Source organism: Melospiza georgiana, chromosome 4, assembly GCF_028018845.1.
Source record: "Melospiza georgiana isolate bMelGeo1 chromosome 4, bMelGeo1.pri, whole genome shotgun sequence".
NCBI classification, from domain to species: domain Eukaryota; kingdom Metazoa; phylum Chordata; class Aves; order Passeriformes; family Passerellidae; genus Melospiza; species Melospiza georgiana.
This window is the reverse complement of record NC_080433.1, coordinates 15,591,261-15,609,423: the sequence shown is the minus strand read 5'-3', so window position 1 is coordinate 15,609,423 and position 18,163 is coordinate 15,591,261. Positions and strand designations below refer to the sequence as shown.

At 35.2% G+C, this 18,163-nt stretch overlaps 1 protein-coding gene across 2 annotated transcripts in view; it reads right to left on the bottom strand.

Moving 5' to 3' along the window:
• Positions 1-16,679: 16,679 nt before the first annotated feature.
• IGF1 (insulin like growth factor 1) overlaps positions 16,680-18,163 on the bottom strand; it is a 47,259-nt gene continuing 45,775 nt past the window's right edge. For both annotated transcript variants that reach the window (XM_058023454.1, XM_058023453.1), the window contains one exon: positions 16,680-16,820. In XM_058023454.1, the coding sequence (XP_057879437.1) occupies positions 16,761-16,820 (60 nt within the window). In that variant the 3' untranslated portion in view covers positions 16,680-16,760. The remainder of the gene's footprint in view (positions 16,821-18,163) is intronic.

Genomic DNA, 18,163 nt, shown 5'->3' with positions numbered 1-18,163 from the left:
ATTTGTAAGGACCCTTCCAACCCAAAGCATTTTGTGATTCTGTGAATGTTTCTCTTCTATCAATAATGATATGCTTCCATTCTCGTACTGGTTTCTTCTTTATCCAGTGTGGAAACAGAGATGTCTTTACTAAGCCTTTAAAATAAGTAAAATCTTGGTCTTCTTCTAAGCAGAGAGCACAACAAAAAATTATGTGAATTTAATGTATTGACTTCTCTGTATTCAAAAACTGCTCAAATCTCATTTGATTAAGCATAAAAAATCCTCTGTGAATGTCATTAGGAATATTAACGAATATTCACATTTTAATTGCCTCTATTTGGTTTTGGAAAGTCATTTTTAATTGCCTGTTAGTTATTCCTCTTATATGAGTCAAGTTTTATTCTCCAGGGACTGAAGGAATTGTATTCACTATATGATTTTATTTAAGAATTCTCTTTTTTAGTTGAAGCTGAAAATGTTAGTCAGCTGGTAAATTCGAGTGTACTTGTTACAGCTTACTTGTCTGAAGATCTTGCTTCCCTTATAATACAAGTTTCTTAAATCTTACTGGCCAGATGGTGGTCAGAAGAGGGGTCTCTGTTGGCAATTCATGAAGAGTTGCTTTATTTTCTTGAACTATCTCAGGATTTTTGTCTCTTTTGAAGTTTTTGCCATATTGACAGCATAGTCTCTGTTGTGCAACCCTACTGGCAAAGAAAGGGTTGAGAAACATGTACCCATTGCTGATTTCTCTTAATTCAAATCACTTGATTACTTTCATGATCCAAATTCCTGTTTTGATCCCATCTAGACATGGATTTCTCAAGTGATTGTCAGAGACAAAATCCCTTTACCATTTCTCTTGGTAGCTGAATTTCTATCTATGCTTTTTCAGGAAACCAATGAGACTCTTTTGACAGAAGAATAATAAAAATAAACCTGTTATTGATAGGTATATAATTCAGATTGCAGTTGAAACTAGTGCATGGTAAGTGTTGCCAATGGCTGTAGAAAACTGAATTTGTTTTAGTTTACAGGCCTGTTTAGAAGGACTCTAATATCTCAGGAAGGTACTAAGTAGTTTCAGTATGATTTCTAGGCCAATGTTAGAATAGCAGCTTACTGTCCTTCACCTTTTGAATTTGCAGTCTGGTAGATTCCAATGACTGAGACTTTCAGGCTTGACTTGTACAGCACTATATGTGAGATAAATATATTTGATATACATATATATGCACATATCTGATATGTCGATCTAACAATATGTTCAAATGCATGCAATAGCTTAATTTTTTTTGAAGTTACTTTGAAAAGCCTGGGCTGACTTTATGTAAGTGTTTTAGCATTCAGATTAAGTTTTTTGGCAAATAAAGAGCTTAAAACAGTGATCAGCAATGATTAAAGGCAAACCTAAAGACATAAGCAATAGATTTAAATTAGTGAATTGGCATTGTCCCATGATATATAAATATAGATAATCTCTTTGTAACTGGATAAGGATATTGTATAAATGCTTCTATAAGTGTTTGACAGCTGACACTCTTGGTGCCAGTTCCTTTCTCATCAGGTCTATCCTACACTTGATGCTCTGTTTTCTAACTCTAGAATAATAGAATGGCTGCAGCAAAGTATTTGGTTTTAACAGTGAATATAAAACCAGTGCTGGAATTCTTGAGTGCTGCTCCTGATTTTGTTTTGAATTATCTGACTTTTAGCAAATTAGCTAGAATTCATTCTTTTGCTTTTGTTTGATGCAAAAAGAAGATAATTCTGCTTAATTTTCTTCTGAAAAACACTGTCATATGTTCCAGAAGTAAAAATAATTATTCCTCCATGATCTCATAACATAATTATCTGTACTAGTTTCTGTTAACTTTTTTATTATGTTCAAATTATATGGCATATCACCTTGATAATGTGTTCCGGCTGCAGTAATCTGAGATACCACACAACAGATTACTAAACTGAGAGTATTAGAGGGGTTTTTGTCATAGATTATTATATATTTACTATTATGCTTTAGCTTTTATATTTTTGCATTTGTCCTTTCAGTTCCCTGAAACTTTTTAGGTTAAAATTTTGCAGATTTATTCTATTCCTGAGAAGCATCTGTAGTTGTATGAAGATTCTAAAATTTGGCAAATAACAGACATTTCTGGATAAGGGGGAAAGAATCCACTGTACTATAAATTATCATGGATTCTTTTTAGCCAAATATTGAAAAAAATGTTTTAGAATAGAAGAGACATTCCAAATAAAAGTTGCATTTTTTTGTTCCACTGTTTGCACTGATAGATTGGATAACCTTTTCAAATTGTATATTGCACATTAAGTCAGCTTTTTGTGCAGCTGAAGAATCTCTCATCTGCACAAGCATGTGCTGCATACATCTAATGATTCTTGCTTTTTCTAAAGCTTGAGAGAGTTTAAGAAATTGATACAACAAATCAGGAAGAAACCACAAGATACTAGAAAGGCACTGTGTTGTCATGGATTAATTCTTATTTTTTTAGTCAAGGTCCTAAGGACAATTTACCCGTATCTGACACTATTGTGCTGACTGATATTGGGAAGTTATCCTGTCTAATCCATAATAAAATAAAAGCAGTGTGATTCATTTATCACATTTGGGAATGCAAAAGGTATAATGAAGAAGGTTTACAAAATATTCTTTACAAATTTTCAGCTGTAAGTAAATAAGTTATTGTGTTTATTTGCTGCTGGGAAGGTTGAAGAAATAGAAAGCACTGCAAGGAGGAGACAAAGTTTCTTGCTCAGGGCCTAGGTTTACCCTCACACAAGAAGGCATATAGTTTGAAAAATATTTTCTGAGAGATTCTCTGGATGGATAGTTAGTAGAATGTGAGTAGGGATGGATAATTATTTGAATGTGAGGGATGGGGAAGAATGTTTAGCACTGATGCTTTTTGTACCAAGAAACTTGTTTGCACAGAACACAACAGTTGAAAAAGGAGCAGAGAGTAAAGAGGAAAGTGCTTCCACTACTGATGGATGCTAAAGATAATGCCAACAAGGATAGTTTTAGGACAGGATATATATTAATTGCCATTTCCTGAAGCAATAGTTTATCAAGATACTGGAAAGTTAGTTTCAGATGAAAATTCCATCACACATTTACAGAATGTTCTTTTCTTGCAGCCTAGATCTTCCTCAGGAGGGGCAGGCACTGATCTCTTCTCTCTGGTGACAGGGCCTGAGGGAACTCCATGAAGTTGTGCCAGGGGAGGTTTAGGCTGGAAATCAGGAAAAGTTTCTCACCCAGAGAGTGGTTGGGCACCCAGGGAGGTCACTGGAGTTCAAAAAGGTTTTGGACAGTGCTGTCAAGCACATGATGTGATTCTTGGTGCTGTCCTGTGCAGGGCCAGGAGCTGCACTTTGATGACCCTTCCTATTCAGAATATTGTATGATTCTATATTGTATTAGCTTAATGTGATTACATACACACTTTTTAGGAAACTGACTCCAACAAATGGTGGCGGCAACTCCTCAGTGAACAATGTTACCTGAAAAGTAAAGATCTGCTTGAATAAAGTAAACAGAAATGTGTAAGGAAATTAAAAATCTTCATGGTGCTAGGAGCCACTGAGTAACCTTACTCTTTGAGAATGCTCCTTCAAAAATCAAAGAATAAATGTGTTGATTTGGGTTTCTTTTTTTTTTTTTTTTTTTGCATTGGACAAAGGAATAGAAGAAGGTAAAGGATAGGAGAAAAGTAAGACAGCATAAATGGAAACTAGCCAAACAAAATCTAGTCAAGGGAGCTTTAATCTGGCCAGGGGACAATTTTGAGCTATATGAAATATAGGAAGCCTGAAGTTAATAATTTTTAATTTATCTGAAAGACATATAGTAATTGAAAATCCTTACATGAAATACAGTTTAAATGTACTACATATTAAATATTGTTGAAGAATGTCAGTGAGGGAGGAAAAAAGGATAGAAATTGAAAAAGAATAAAACTCATTGCAAAGCCTTCTGTTGAAGTAGCAAGAGGCATATCATAAGTTCATAAAGGAAAAATATATCTATATTAATAAACTTACAGAGGAAAATATTTCTGGAGTAAGAATTTTAATAATTGTGTCAATATCACTTTCATTTTTGAGAAGGGTTTTTTTTAAATGGACCTCTTTATAGTATATATGTACTGATTAAAATAACTTACTGAGTCTTGGCCTAAGTCTTGGATGGCATTTCATCCTGGTAATTTTGTTACTGCACTGGAGCTTAGAAAAAGTAAGTTTAAAGAACCAGTCTGCTTCCTTTTAGAAAGGAAACAGAAATGTAGAAATACTAAAAGAGAAATAATTCAAACCAGAGAATTTCTTTATTTAGTGCCCAGGAAAGTTCCAGTCTGTCTCAGAATAGAATGGTTAGAAAGAAGATTGACTTTATCCTCAAAATTACAGAAATATTCAGAGCTGGACTTGCTGGACTCTGGCTTTCTACAGGGTATAAAACCATGAACTGTAAACTTGGAAAGTTTAAGAAGGAGAACCTGGTTGTCTCTTGCCCTGGTTACCTCTGAGGGCAGCAGAAATGTCTATATTTGAATGTGAGATCTAAGTTTGTAAGGTGCTCGTGAAATTCCTTGACTCACTGGAGGCCTTGGATGCAGTTAGCATGCTGCAAGTTCAGCCTTAAATTATGTTGGTTTTGGGATTCAAAACAGTATGGATGCTGAGATAGGTAGGGCAAAAAATGAGATTAAGTATAGGAAGGCATGTTTTAATATTTACTGGTGTAGTGGTTCTGGCTGGCATGGCAGAGAATATGTAATAATTGAATGAAGTTGAAAAGATGTATAAAAAAAGAGAAATGCTGTTTAAACAAAACACAAGCAGCAGGAAATATGTTTGATAGTAAGATTTATTTGCATAAAAGGCTACTTGAAGTGTTTTGTCTGAAGTCAATTGCTTATTTATTGATTACTAAACAACAACAGAATGTGCTTAAAGCAGTACAGGCTTGTTTTCAGCATATTAAATTACCAAGAAATTTACTGACTGATTTGGCTCTAGAGGTTATGTGTACAAAAAAAATTTGAAGCTGGGAAGTACCAACAACGATAACAATATCCAGATGAAGATCTGCAGGAGAGGCAATGATATAAAGCATTATTTCGAAAGTAAGAGTTTGAAGAATGTGAAATGAAGAAAACTCTCCCCCTTACAGAGTATGAATACCAATTCTGGTGGGGATTCTGCAGGCAGGTAGTTTTAATAAAAACCATATGAATTCAAATACAGGTAAGAGACTGATTCTCTGTCATTTGATTTAGAATAAGAATTATACATGTGACAGAAACTTAAATAATTAAGGAAAAATGTATCTGAAATGCTAAAGCCTAGATAAAAACTGAAAAAAAAAATTTGGCAGCTTCTCTGTGGTCTGTTAATGGTGGAAACAACTGGTTTTCCCTGCTCTATCTATTTTGAACCCAAAATATTTTCAAGTGATTGTAGTTATGTTGTGTGCCATGAGAGGCTGAGGGCATGCTTAAAGGTGTAGCACTGGGCACCCCAAAAATTCTGGCATTGTAGCTTTGCCTCCTCCCCCTGCAAATTTTAAACTAATTGAGGTATGTGCAGAATCAATGGGAGATCTGATTTCATTCCATGTTTAGCCCGAGTAGACTTTATCAGCTTTTTTTGTTGCAAGGGCTGGGAAGACATTTGCCACTTTTCCTATTGCATCAGGTAACCCTGTAGCAAGAATAGGTGGTATATGGAACAGAAGGAAAAAGAAAACAAAAAGAGTGAAAACATTATTTAGTGAAGAGAGCACATGCTGAGAAGCAAGTCCTGGAGAGCTTGGAGTCTGATACAAAGACAGTGCATTTTAATTGAAATGGTTGTTTTATTAAAGATTAAGTCCAAGCACTCCCCAAAATAATAAAACCAGCCCAGTGGTAATCTGAAAATCCTGCTTTAATCTTTGTTTTATCTCAGTTTGACTAACACTTCTCTTCCTGATCTGTTCAATTTCTTCTCAGTGTTTTGGTTGTCAAAATACAGAGATGACAAATGACTTCTTTGCAGAACGCCGGCAGAAAATCTGTGTACGGCTGATGCATCGAGCAACATGTGGGGAATGTTAATAGCTCTGTCACCCTCTCAGCTGGGAAAACACTGCTCAGAGGTAACTCCTTTTCACAGAGGTGAGACATTGGCTTAAACCACCACTAATCCACTTCATATTTTTACTTGTTGTATCTCTTGTACACGCTTTTTAGATAAAAGTTGTAAGAGTCAAAACGTAGGCAATGATGTAAGAATAAAGGGTGTTTTAAACCAAGTAAAGGTGTATGAAAATACAGGACAAAACCACACGTAGCTTAATGAAGTTGTCCATGTATATTAAAAAAATATCAGTCTAGTTCTCTATATTCAGTATAAACTTAGCACTAACAAAATAACAATGTCTTCTATGACATTATTAATTGCTGCTGTTGATAGTCCTTATTTTCACTAAGCTTCCATAAGTCCTGCTGGCCTTCATGTAGCAATGGTTTTCTAGACTGATTCTTTTTCTTTAGTTGTGATCCAAAACCTGTTTCAAGTTAGGGCAATAAATAAGATGATTTCCAAGTCAATTTCCAGGTTTGGTTAATATGCAACAATTCTTAGATCAAAATACCTATAAATTTATTTCTCTGTGTCTGAGGAAGCACACAACTGAAGAAAGAGGCTGAACAGAGAAGTTTTTATTTTTTCTGAACTGTTAGTAATTTGTTGTACATTTCTTCAATCTGTGTTCTTATTTTGCTTGTGTTAGCATAGCCTACCATCCAATTGTAGATATCAACAATTGTAATCTTACAATTCAGGTAAGATTAAAAACCTGTAGCACAATGGAAGACATATGATTAACAGCTTTAAAAAACTGTGATTAAGATTAAAAAGAATGGATTTTTATACTTTTCCTTGGCTGTATTGCCAAACTCTCCATTGGATCTCTGCTGATTGAATCTTGTCATGAGAATGTAAAAATGAAAATGTGTTGAATATTGCTGAATAATTATTTTTAACCCAAAATCTCCCTAAATTGCTCAATTAGCAATAAGGATAAAAGTATGGGTTTAAGCATTATTGCCTGTAAATGTTTAAATAGAGAGAATTTTGTATGAAGGGTATCACTTCAGGGATTGTGCCCTTAGAGATTGTGCATTTGGAATCTGGAATGTCTACTATGACAGCAAGATTAAAACACAAGGAGTCAGAGTAAAGATAAAATGGGGTAAATCCAGTAAATTGTTTTGCCCTTTAGCCTAAATCAATATCTAAGGAAAAATACCAGAACAATGCAACAGGCAGTGAAACTCCTACTCTCCACTGATTCACAATTTTGGGACTTCCCAGACCATAGGCATATTTTTCTCAGTTTTTGCCATGGTGAGGCTGTCCTCAAGCCTTCCAGCACCAGAGCTCACTGGCAGAGAGGAGCATTTCCCAGAACTAAAGTAGATGGAGTTATGAAGCACTTCATCCAAATGGAGATACACAAGTGTTTGGGAACACATGGGATACATAGGAGGGTGCAAAGGGAGCTGCACTGTGGTGTTGTGAGGCTGTTCTCAATCATATTGGAAAGATTAAGGAAAGTGTGTGAGTTTAGTGGCCGAAAAAGGCCAATATTGCACCCATCTGAGAGGGCCATGAGCTGTGGACGTGCACATTGAAGGACAAGTTGACAACTGGGAATGGTCTGCATAGATTTATCACCATCATGCCTGATCAGTCTGATTGCCTTAATATCACCTTTAAACTGTATTCTTACTGTCCACCCCTTCTCCTGCTCCTTTAGGGAAAGGTTGAACACTGAGGGTGCTGGAACAGATTGCATCCAGGTTTCACATATGGTGCCACTCCACTATCAACTGGGCATTCCTGCTGATGCCCCTCTTCTGCTTTTTAATCAGCACTGTGCAGGTATGAAGAACTTGCCTCTCTTTGCATGGCAATTCAGGTTTTAAATAACTTTGGATGAGGGAACTAATTTACAAACATTTAGGAAATACCAGATCACACTGTTTTTCCTTGACTAGGTTCTTTTTTTAAAAAAGAGCTCCCAATGATTTTCTGAAGCTTACCCCACAACAATCTTCTTTTTCTTACAAGATACCATATTTTTCATATAGTATTTATTCACCTACCCACAGATTCTGTTCTTTAGAACAGAAGTGATAGAGACACAAGCCAGATACTAGCTACCACTTAGTTCTGTTGTAGTCAGGAGCTTTTGAGAGACCTCTGTAAAGCAGAGTTCAATCATGTTCCTCTGTGCATGAACACAGTCAGCTCCTGGTCATTCACTTCTATCAATTTTATCTATAGATTCCATAATTTCATCTGCTGACACTTCCTTTCATCGAGGCTCTTGAGCCACTTTCCATGCCAGCTCTCTTTTAGGATGAATGCAGCCTGATCACCCTGCTAAGGTATGTCCTGATTTTGGTGTATTCTGAGAAAATTGAAATGTATATGCCAGGGAAGAGAAAGGAAGAATGCAAATTGCTGCAAAATCTGCATGGATGATGAATTTTCAACACATTTTTTATTAACCATAATCCTTTATTAGACCTCACAGAGGTGTAAACTATACATACAAATACATTAGAAAGATACCCTCTCAACAGTAATGCTTCACATTTTGGACCTGATACCAAGAGGGTTGCAAACATTTCAGTACATTCTACAAACCAAAGGGTGCATTAGCCTTTATGTATACAGAGTGACAAAGCCCTTTACTGAAATCAAAGTAGATAAAAGTGAAAATCAGTCAACTACCTCTTCCAACCTTTACCTACCATAAATGCATATAAAAGCCTTTAAAAGCATGGATACACTATTATTTATGGAGCAAAGTTTACTGTTCTAGACAGCTCATAGAGAGAGGGGAAGAGAATGGTCAAGATGGCATTACATGAACTGCAAACTAGCAAAACTTCTTGAATTTTTTTATATTTGTACATATCAAGAACTCAATTTTTTTTGTTTTATTTATTGGTTGTTACTAAAAAAGCTTATAAGTGCTAGATGGGGAGAATAGCGCAACAAAGACATTGTTGAGGTATTTGGGGGATTCTGCAACACAATGATGTTACATACACAGTATGAAATATTATTTGTCATCAAGTAGTGACATTGTATTATGAGTAAGCACGAGAAAATAAAAAAGAATAAATCCAGTTAGAATTTTAATAGATATTTAAATGGTTTCTAGTAAATGAACACTTAACACTTGTCACTGTTTGGTTATAATGACTTGAAATGTTAATAGTAGGATTGTTCAGTAGTGAAATCAGAAACTCATGTATCCACATTCATGCTTTGCATCATGGAAACCCCAGTTTTAGTCAGGATACCAATTGAGGTCCAACACTGAAGAAAGAGAGGACAGTTACTCCTTATGGAAAGGCTGTCCTGAAATGCAAGTGCTACTAATCTCTTTGTTTAGCATTCTGGGTGGCCTTGCAGTAATTTGGGAGAAAAGAAAGCTTATACAGGATTTGATTATCAGCAGCAGGTGGTGCTGCTTCTTCTACTTTCATTTTGTTTCCTGACATCCTTGGTCTTGATAAACATGTTTAATATTCAACCTTAAGACTCCAAGGATTAAGAAACTGTGAAACAGAACCATCACATTCTGACAAAAGCAATGAGAGGTGTCAGACTACAGGTGAAGCTGTTCAGAATATAATGAAGTACCAATCTGCTTTCAGTGGAGCCTTTTATGACTCATGTCTGATGAGACTTAGTTTAATCAGGCAACTATTATCTTTATACACTTCTGAGAATTATTTTTTTCAACTTGCTCAGGATTTCTATAGAATTCTGTTGGACTAATTCGTTAGAAATGGTAATAAATGAAAAGATATGAGTGTATCACACTATATCATGTGCTCTCACTTGTATGTGCTGTATTATATTCAAACTTGTCTCTAAGTGGAAATAATGGAGAGAACCATAATTCTTATGCAGTATTTATATCAATTGCATTTGAAACTCTAGTGTGAAAAAAAAAAAGGATAGAATTCATTGCTGTGCACAAAATTAGGACATTTTACCTCTTAATTGATAACACTTTAGTCTGTTTGTTTTTGATCCTTTGTCTTTGATCATTGTTGAAGTGAGGATTTTTTTCACACCATAAATCAGGTTAATGCTGGTAAACCAGGAAGAGTGGAGCATTCATTTGATTTTTAAATTTATGAAGTTAAATATTTCACTACAAAATATGAGTTTCATTAAATCAGTTGTTTATATAGTTATCTGAATAAACCTTTTTCTTTAACATGAGTACATGAAGCATGATCCAATTGGTCAGGATAAAGTCCTTTTCGTTCTGCAGGTATTTTGTTGCTGCATTAGAGGAATGAAATTATACTAATGAATGGAAAACACAATAAAATGCAATGCCTTTGATTTAGTTAAAAAATGGTGTGAAAAATTATCTCTCAACTGCATTTGTTTTGTTTCTTAAGAGCTTCAATGAAGTGTGAATATATAGATATCTTGGGTGCATGTTTAATATTTGTAAGAAAGAATTTTTAGCAGCAGAAGTATCACATTGGTGCTTTTTATGACTTTTGTGAGCTAAGCTGGCAAAATAAAAAGCTACTGAAGAATACAGAGAAATCAAGAATTATTATAAACAATTTGTGCATAGGAATTTGCTAAGCCTTTTCCACTTCGGATATAGTTAAGAGTGCTGTAGAGGGGGATGAATTATTCTTACAAAAACCATATAAATGACAAAAATAATAGTTGAGGTGATGACAGAAATTATCATTCTGCTGTCTTTATATTCCCTATTATTCTTACTTTGGAGAGATGGTTACACTTAAAAAAACCACACTCAATAGAAGTTTTATGGAGAAAAATGAAATAGAAGATAAAATTTTAATACAGGTTTTTATAATATGGCCCTCAGAGTTAGTATTTTATATCTGTATCTAGACAGATAAATATATATATTGCCTGATGACAATGAAAAGGTGTCTTATGGTTTAAATATCTGGTCATTTCTTTAGGTATGAAAAACAAAGACAGGACCTAAATTGTGACATCCATATTACACAATGCTCTTCTAAAATTAGATTCCAGTTGGATTACTGAATATAATCCATAAAATCTGAAGAGAAAAAAGCAAGCATTTCAAATTTTACTTGACAGGAAAAAGAAAATCATAATATACACGTGCACACACACATGCACATAGACATGCACACACTGTAGCATTGTCTATATATACCCATATATATGTACATGTGTCTGTATATGTGTATATATACACAACCACACCTTTTTATGCAGCTACTGTTAAGATTTTAATGTAACCATCAGGGAGATCCTTCCTATTTTGGCCTCTGCCAGAATGGAATCTCACTACTGCATGACTTGTAATCAAATTTCTGGCATTCCCATAACACCCTTTATGTAAAAAAAAAAAAAAAAAAAAAAAAAAGGTCAAAGAGGTTTTCTATATATCATATATATCAGATACTGTGGGTTTATAGTCCAGTAAAATATTGCAATGCTGTCACAAGCAACATGTTAACATGTTTAGTGTAGGAGTAGAATGGGTAACAACTTTGTGTTGAAATCTTTCTTTCCTTGTTTCGAGACAAATTTAATCTGGTTGCTTTACTGAATGCCACTTCCACACATGAATTGGATAATTAGTAATCTCATTAAGAAAAATTCTTTATTTTATGCGGATTGTACCCAAGAGAAAAAAATATCACTCATCTCCTCCTCCTTATCCCTTGCCCCCAGAATCAAAACAAAGTGAATCAAAGCAAAATAACCCTCCCAAACAAACAGACAAACAATAAAATTATGTTGCAATAGTCTTTTAACTAAGTTTGCTGGGTGGAGCAGGAGGAAGGAAAAACATTGGTTTTGATTAGAAGATGGGTGTTTGGAAGACTAATTTCCACTGACCAGTAACCTAAAAAGAGGGACCAGTATAAGCAGACCCTCCCAAATAAATTATTACTATTCCTTTTCAGACTAAAAATAAAACATTTTAAATATATTGATTATATCTTCATCAGAACAATATAACTATTCTATTTGGCCTATAGGTTCCAAGAATCTCTTTTTGGGCTTAACTTAGGATAATTTCAAAACAGAAAAATGAAATGTGAAATTTTGCACATAAGGTTGTTCATAGTGACCACATAAAGTAATAAAAGAAAAATAATTCACAGACTGTTAGCCATATATTTCAACTTTTTCTCACAATTTAGAAATGATAAGAATTCAAAAAACCAACAATTTGCTGTTAGGAATAATTTTTTTCATTCCTTGTTAACTTCAGATGTGCTTGCATCTTTTGTGAGTTTTAAGAACATTAAGTTTTCAATTATGTGCCATAAATAAGAAAATAATCAGGTAAAACTGAAAATGTGTGCACAGTGAAAATCTCAATCATATCATGCCACTGACCAAGCCAAACTCTACACTGATTTCAGACTAGAGTGTGGCTTAAAAATCAGGTATGATATAGGACTTGCACAATCTGAAAAGCTTTCAGTCACATCAAGGCTTTCAATTCCCTGACTTCTAACACTTTTCTACATTTGAATTTCTGACTTGGAATAAGGATTCAAATTTCATTTAAAGCCTATGAATTTTTGTGGCATTTTGACTCTTATTCCTGACCCACCTGCATCGATATAAGATTAATTTGCTGTTTTTTGAGTGACAAAAAGTTGAAAAGTTATGGCTAGTTTTATTTCTATTTTAATAACCATACCTATGTAATTTTCATACATTAAAAAAATATTTATGCTTTCTTTTATATTTTAGTCAAGTACTTTCTTAAACAAAACAATAGCACCACTTTGGCATTGTTGGCCAAATCAGTAACAGGTAAAGCAAATATGTAAATACACTTTTCTGATCTTGTCATATCATCCACTTGCTTGTTGAATGGAGAGCCAAGAAGACACAGGGCTTGGCCTGAAGTCTTCATTAATCAAATTTAACCATTGGTACTGGGAGAACAAGGAGCTCAGGGGCAGCTAGGTGCTCCTAGTTGTGTGTGGAATTCACTTTTGTAAAGAAAGCTTACCACTAATTCACCCTTCAGTCTTACCAAAGGGATCAGCAGGGTAAGCTGCCTTGGGAAAAAAGGGGGGTCTTTTCATGTGTCTGCCAGGACTGGATGCAATATCCCAGGCTTTGATTTCCTTGTCTCTCTTGGCTGAATGGTGCAAATAAGCTCATACAAGTCCTTCATGGAAGTGTGCATTTCTAACTACATTTTGAGCAGAATAAATAATTTATTGATTTTTCATTTAAACTCTTAATGTCTAATTATGTTTACTATGGAGATGAGACTTAAATTTTGCTACGTTGATGAAAGAGAGTGGGTTTAGATCTGCAGTGCTTTTTGGACTGACTGAAAATAATGAGGCTTAATTAACTTTTTAAATTATGCATTTCAGTGATATTCTGTGTAATAGTTGAAATTTTAGGTCTATTCTAGAAAGCAGAGATCTGTGATCTTTGTCATGTGAATTAAACAATAGGGAAAGATGAGAAATGTGCTTTTGTTTAGCATTTCGGTGATTTATGAGAATCAATAGCATCTGGTGGGAGCCCTGTTCCTAAATATCTGGAGTGCTTTTAAAAATCCAGCTGAACCCTTCAATTTCTCTAATTAGAAGTTTTTCAAGGCAGACTGCTTTGTACATTTGGGAGGGAGATGCTTTAGCTCATGCTTCAACTTCTTTAAGTAGTGGGTTTATTGTGATTATTAAGCTAATGCTTTATCTTTCAAACTAACTGGTTTACCATGTGCTCCCTGCCTTATGACTGGAGATTTCTTATACAAAGTGCATTCCCCACCCATGCATTTCTCACCTCTGTGGGGCTGGAGCTACTTCCCATTTTGTAATCTCATTTATTCTCTAGTAAAGCAAAGTGTTGCCTTTGAAGTTTGCAGCTATTCGGTATTTATTTTAGTTGCTTTCAAGAATTGCTCCAATTTGTTTAGGCAGTTGTCAAATTGTGATAAATATTGCTGTCTCCGAGTGACATTTTCTAATTATGGTTTTTCAACAGGAGAAATATGGTGGCATGAATGTGAGTGTGTGAATCCCAAGATAAGACCAAAAATTTGAATTAATTTGCAGGAATTAATGCAAAATGATGTATAGTTATTCAGTTAAAAGCACATCAGTAAAAAAGTTATCTACAAAGAAACTTGCTGCCACAGATATCTCAATTTGCTTTTTGCCCTCACACCTTTCTTCCCTCTTCCCCTTAGAACTTCAGAAGAGACAGGGGACAAAAAGGGTCATGGGGCTTGAACTGGAAATATGTATTCTGTCTGTGACATCAAAATAATGGCTTGTTCTTATATTTTATTGCAGAATTCCTATAGCCACTAAAGAAAGTCCTTCCCTCTCCATCCCCCCTGCCAAAAAAAGGCCTGTAGGAGCTGTGACAGGTATCAGAATTGCTAACTCTGTTTATTAAATTGGTGGTAAATAATTCAGGTTAGTTTCCCCATCTGTTTCTCTTTACTTTCTTCCTTTTTCAACATAACTATCTCAGTCGGTGAGAGCTGTGACATATTCTTTTTATTCATTTGCTGTTCTACTTTTACATTGCTATGGCAGCTTATTGTGCATATAGACATCCATCTCACAGAAAGCAGAGGGTTTAAAGAGTTGTATAGGAATACATTGCACTTGTTAAAAATACAAACCACAAATTTTCTATGGGAATAGAAAAGGAACTACAATAATTTTTTAGACTTTTATGACCTTTCCTACTTCTTTCACAAGGGACTATTGAGGAGCTGTACATATGCAGTCTGGAGAGAACTTTCTCTTGTGTTTAAGTCAATAGTTATCCACTCCCTCTTTTGCTTTTAAAGCCCTTCCTTCTCCAGAAGGGATACTGCAGTAGAAAGTAGAGCAGATTTGAGCAGCTTTCAAAAGGAGATACTTCCTTTATAGATCTAATCTGCCACCTTCCTAACTGCTCCCTTCATATGCTGTTTTTGGAGCTGACCAAGAAATGCTTCATCCCTTGCCTGAGCCTACCACATGCAGCACGGTGAGGGGGAAAAGTTGAATGGGACTGCATTGGGGTTCTTGGACAGGGTGGAACAGTACCTTCTTCCTCCCTCCCTCTTCCTCTGCCTTCCCTTCTCTCACAGACAGGTTTGATGCTCACCTTGGGACACTGTTGGCTGCTTATCCCAAATTTACACTGGGCTGATTTACAGAAATGCAGCAGAGGTGTTATTCAAGGAAGAACCTCTGCAAGGCCTGTCAAAGTTACATGGCAGGGATTATCTGGGCATCTCTGACTCCCGCAAGAGCACATGAATGGCACTCGTGAGGGTGTAAGGATGCTATGGGTAATCTCTCCTCAAGGACTCATTCTACACTAGTAATCTGGTGATTACATTAGCTTTTCTGATTTACAGAGAGATGCAGCCCAACTCACAGTCAGGTAAGCCACATCTGGTTGAGGGAAGAATTAAAATGGAGGGGGGCTTGAGTACCCCTTTATGATTGAACAGAATGCTGATATTTCAGAAACATTTAGGCCCTGGTGGACTACTCTTTGAAGTCACTTGTTTTTCAAATTGTTTTTCAAATTTTCTTCTTTGTGCCTACACACGAGTTTGTGTTCCACATAATCAGATGTCAAAATACCACCCTTCATGTATCTAAGAGGAAACAAGCATTTTCTTTTGAAGATGGTAAAGTTATTTTCATGTTGAAATCTGAAGCCATTTTAGTTGATTTAAGCTGAATATTTTTGCAAGTAATTTGTTATTTAATCTTTGGCTTGGTGTTTCCATATTTGCTTTTACCTATTACCGTTTTGGCCAGACCCTTTCATGTAACAAACTATAAAATAGCACCGTTGTACTATAAAACAGAGATTTTTTTACATACTGTTTGATATATGTGTATTGTTGATATGCTAAATTTTACATACTGCATTATATGGAGGAAGAAAGAAGTTACCTATACTGTTACAAAATAATTACCTGGAAGAATCATTACTGGTTCGAGAGCCTATGTATGCTTGAACTGCTTTTAAAAATCTTTTGTCTCACAAATTGCAAAAAAAATTTGCATGTTTGCAAGAGAAGGAAGAATAAAACTGTCTTAAAAACAAATGCATCTATAACCCATATTTTGTCGAAATGCCAGAGATGGAATTAATGGATGTTTAAAACTGTATATGTTACCTTACTGCTGCTGTTACTGGGAATGTCAAACTGTGCAAATATGAAGGGGTAGACAAACAATGTTTTCAGACACTGTAAAATAAACAGCCTGTTGCTTGTTAAGAAGTGCAAATAAAAAAACCACCACTTAGACAAGGCTGATGAATGACTCCAGCAGCCAGTGTTCATAGGTTAATTTAGTGCAATTGGATCCATCAAAAGCCCAAAAATTTGTAGGCTTTTGAGGGGCACAGGACTTTGAGTTTTCGTGCAGGACATTTAAAACAGGTTAACAAACAGCAATATATCAACCACAGAATTTTTTTAGCTCTGGTCTGGTTAAAATGTTCTGTTCTCTAAAGACTTAATATTGGAATGTTTAGTTGCATTGTTCACTGGGAGAATGCCCATTGGTTGAAATTGCATCAAGCTTTTTAAAACAAAGGTTTTTTTTAAGTCTTCCAATGTTTAACGAATAATTTATTTACAGCAAAGTATCCTGCAGATGGCACATTCATTCTTCATTCTTGTGGATGGCATGTTCTTACATTCTGTAGTTTCTGTTTCCTGTGTTCCCTCTACTTGTGTTCTTCAAATGCACTTCCTGAAAGTTTAGAAAGAAAAATTTATTACAGGTAGGTTTAAATACATTGTATGATCACAAAACTTATAGCAGTAAGAAAACAGTTGTCCAGATTGCTGGGTAATTGTGTTTTAATCAATAATTCAGTTATCTACAGAGAACTTAACTATGCAAAACTTCTGTACTTGAATTCCCCTGTTCTCCTAGACATAAACACTTTCACTGTTGTCATTCTTGATCTTGGCAGAGGAGACATCTGCTGCTGAAACCTGGATAGGCTTTAGGGGTACAGCAGGTACCAAAGATTTCCTTTCTTTCCCAAAGATAATTGCAAAAGAAGGGATGTAGGGCAGGGAACTTTTGAGTTGTAACTTGCAGAATTTATGGAATCTCTTGGGCTTCGGTACCAGGTATTTTCAAAATTGCTCTGCTAACTGCATATTGCACAGATGGCATAATAGATTTGTTGGATAAGACCTTGAGGAGGAAAAAAATTGTGGGTTTGCTGTAGGAGCTGCAGCAATATAATTTGTATTTTCAAAACACACAAGGGTGATGTGCCAGGCAAACCAAGAGAGCTTTGGAGTGAATAATGCCCTCAGTTCTCTGTCATTCCACACACAGGCCAGCAGCAGCAATGGGGGTGGTACATACATTTCAATTTGATTTCCTTGTTTGCCACTCTAGTAAATATTAACCAGGCCCAAGACTGCATATTCTGTGTCAGACCAAGGCCAGAATTTTTAAGTGACTCTCCATATTTATAATACTCATCACAAGTCAAATCCTTAGTTCAGGTGAAGTTATGGGGTTTTTTCCTAAGAAAAGCAAAAAAACAAAATCTCTGTAAAAGGTGAAGCCATGTGTATGCAGCTCTACCACTGCATTAGCTGTTATTTAAGCCCTAAAAATAGCAAGCCTCTAAAATTTAAAGTAATAACATTTTCTTGCTTTTCTAATGGACAGAAAGAAAATGGAAGCTAATTTGGTGCATTGTTTTTGTGGGGGTTTTTAGTAATTTCCCTTAAAAACACTATTCTACTTATAACCTTTCCATTTCCCTTCAGTATCTATTAAAAATAAAACCAGAAATTAAATTAAAAATAAAGCAAATCAGAAACTCAAAGGATTACAAAACTTGAACTCATAGAGAGCTTATAATTTTCACTGGATTTGTATTGGCATCTGATGGATATGAGAGGAATTATTATTTTAGTATGCAAAACAAAAATTAGGCAGTACTAGTAATTGTTAACTTAATTATACAACCACCAAGTATTAAACATTGAGCCAAACTAGGATTTATCAACACTGACAAGCCAAAGTTGTTAACAGCAAAATAGTCATAATGAAGAAATGTTTTT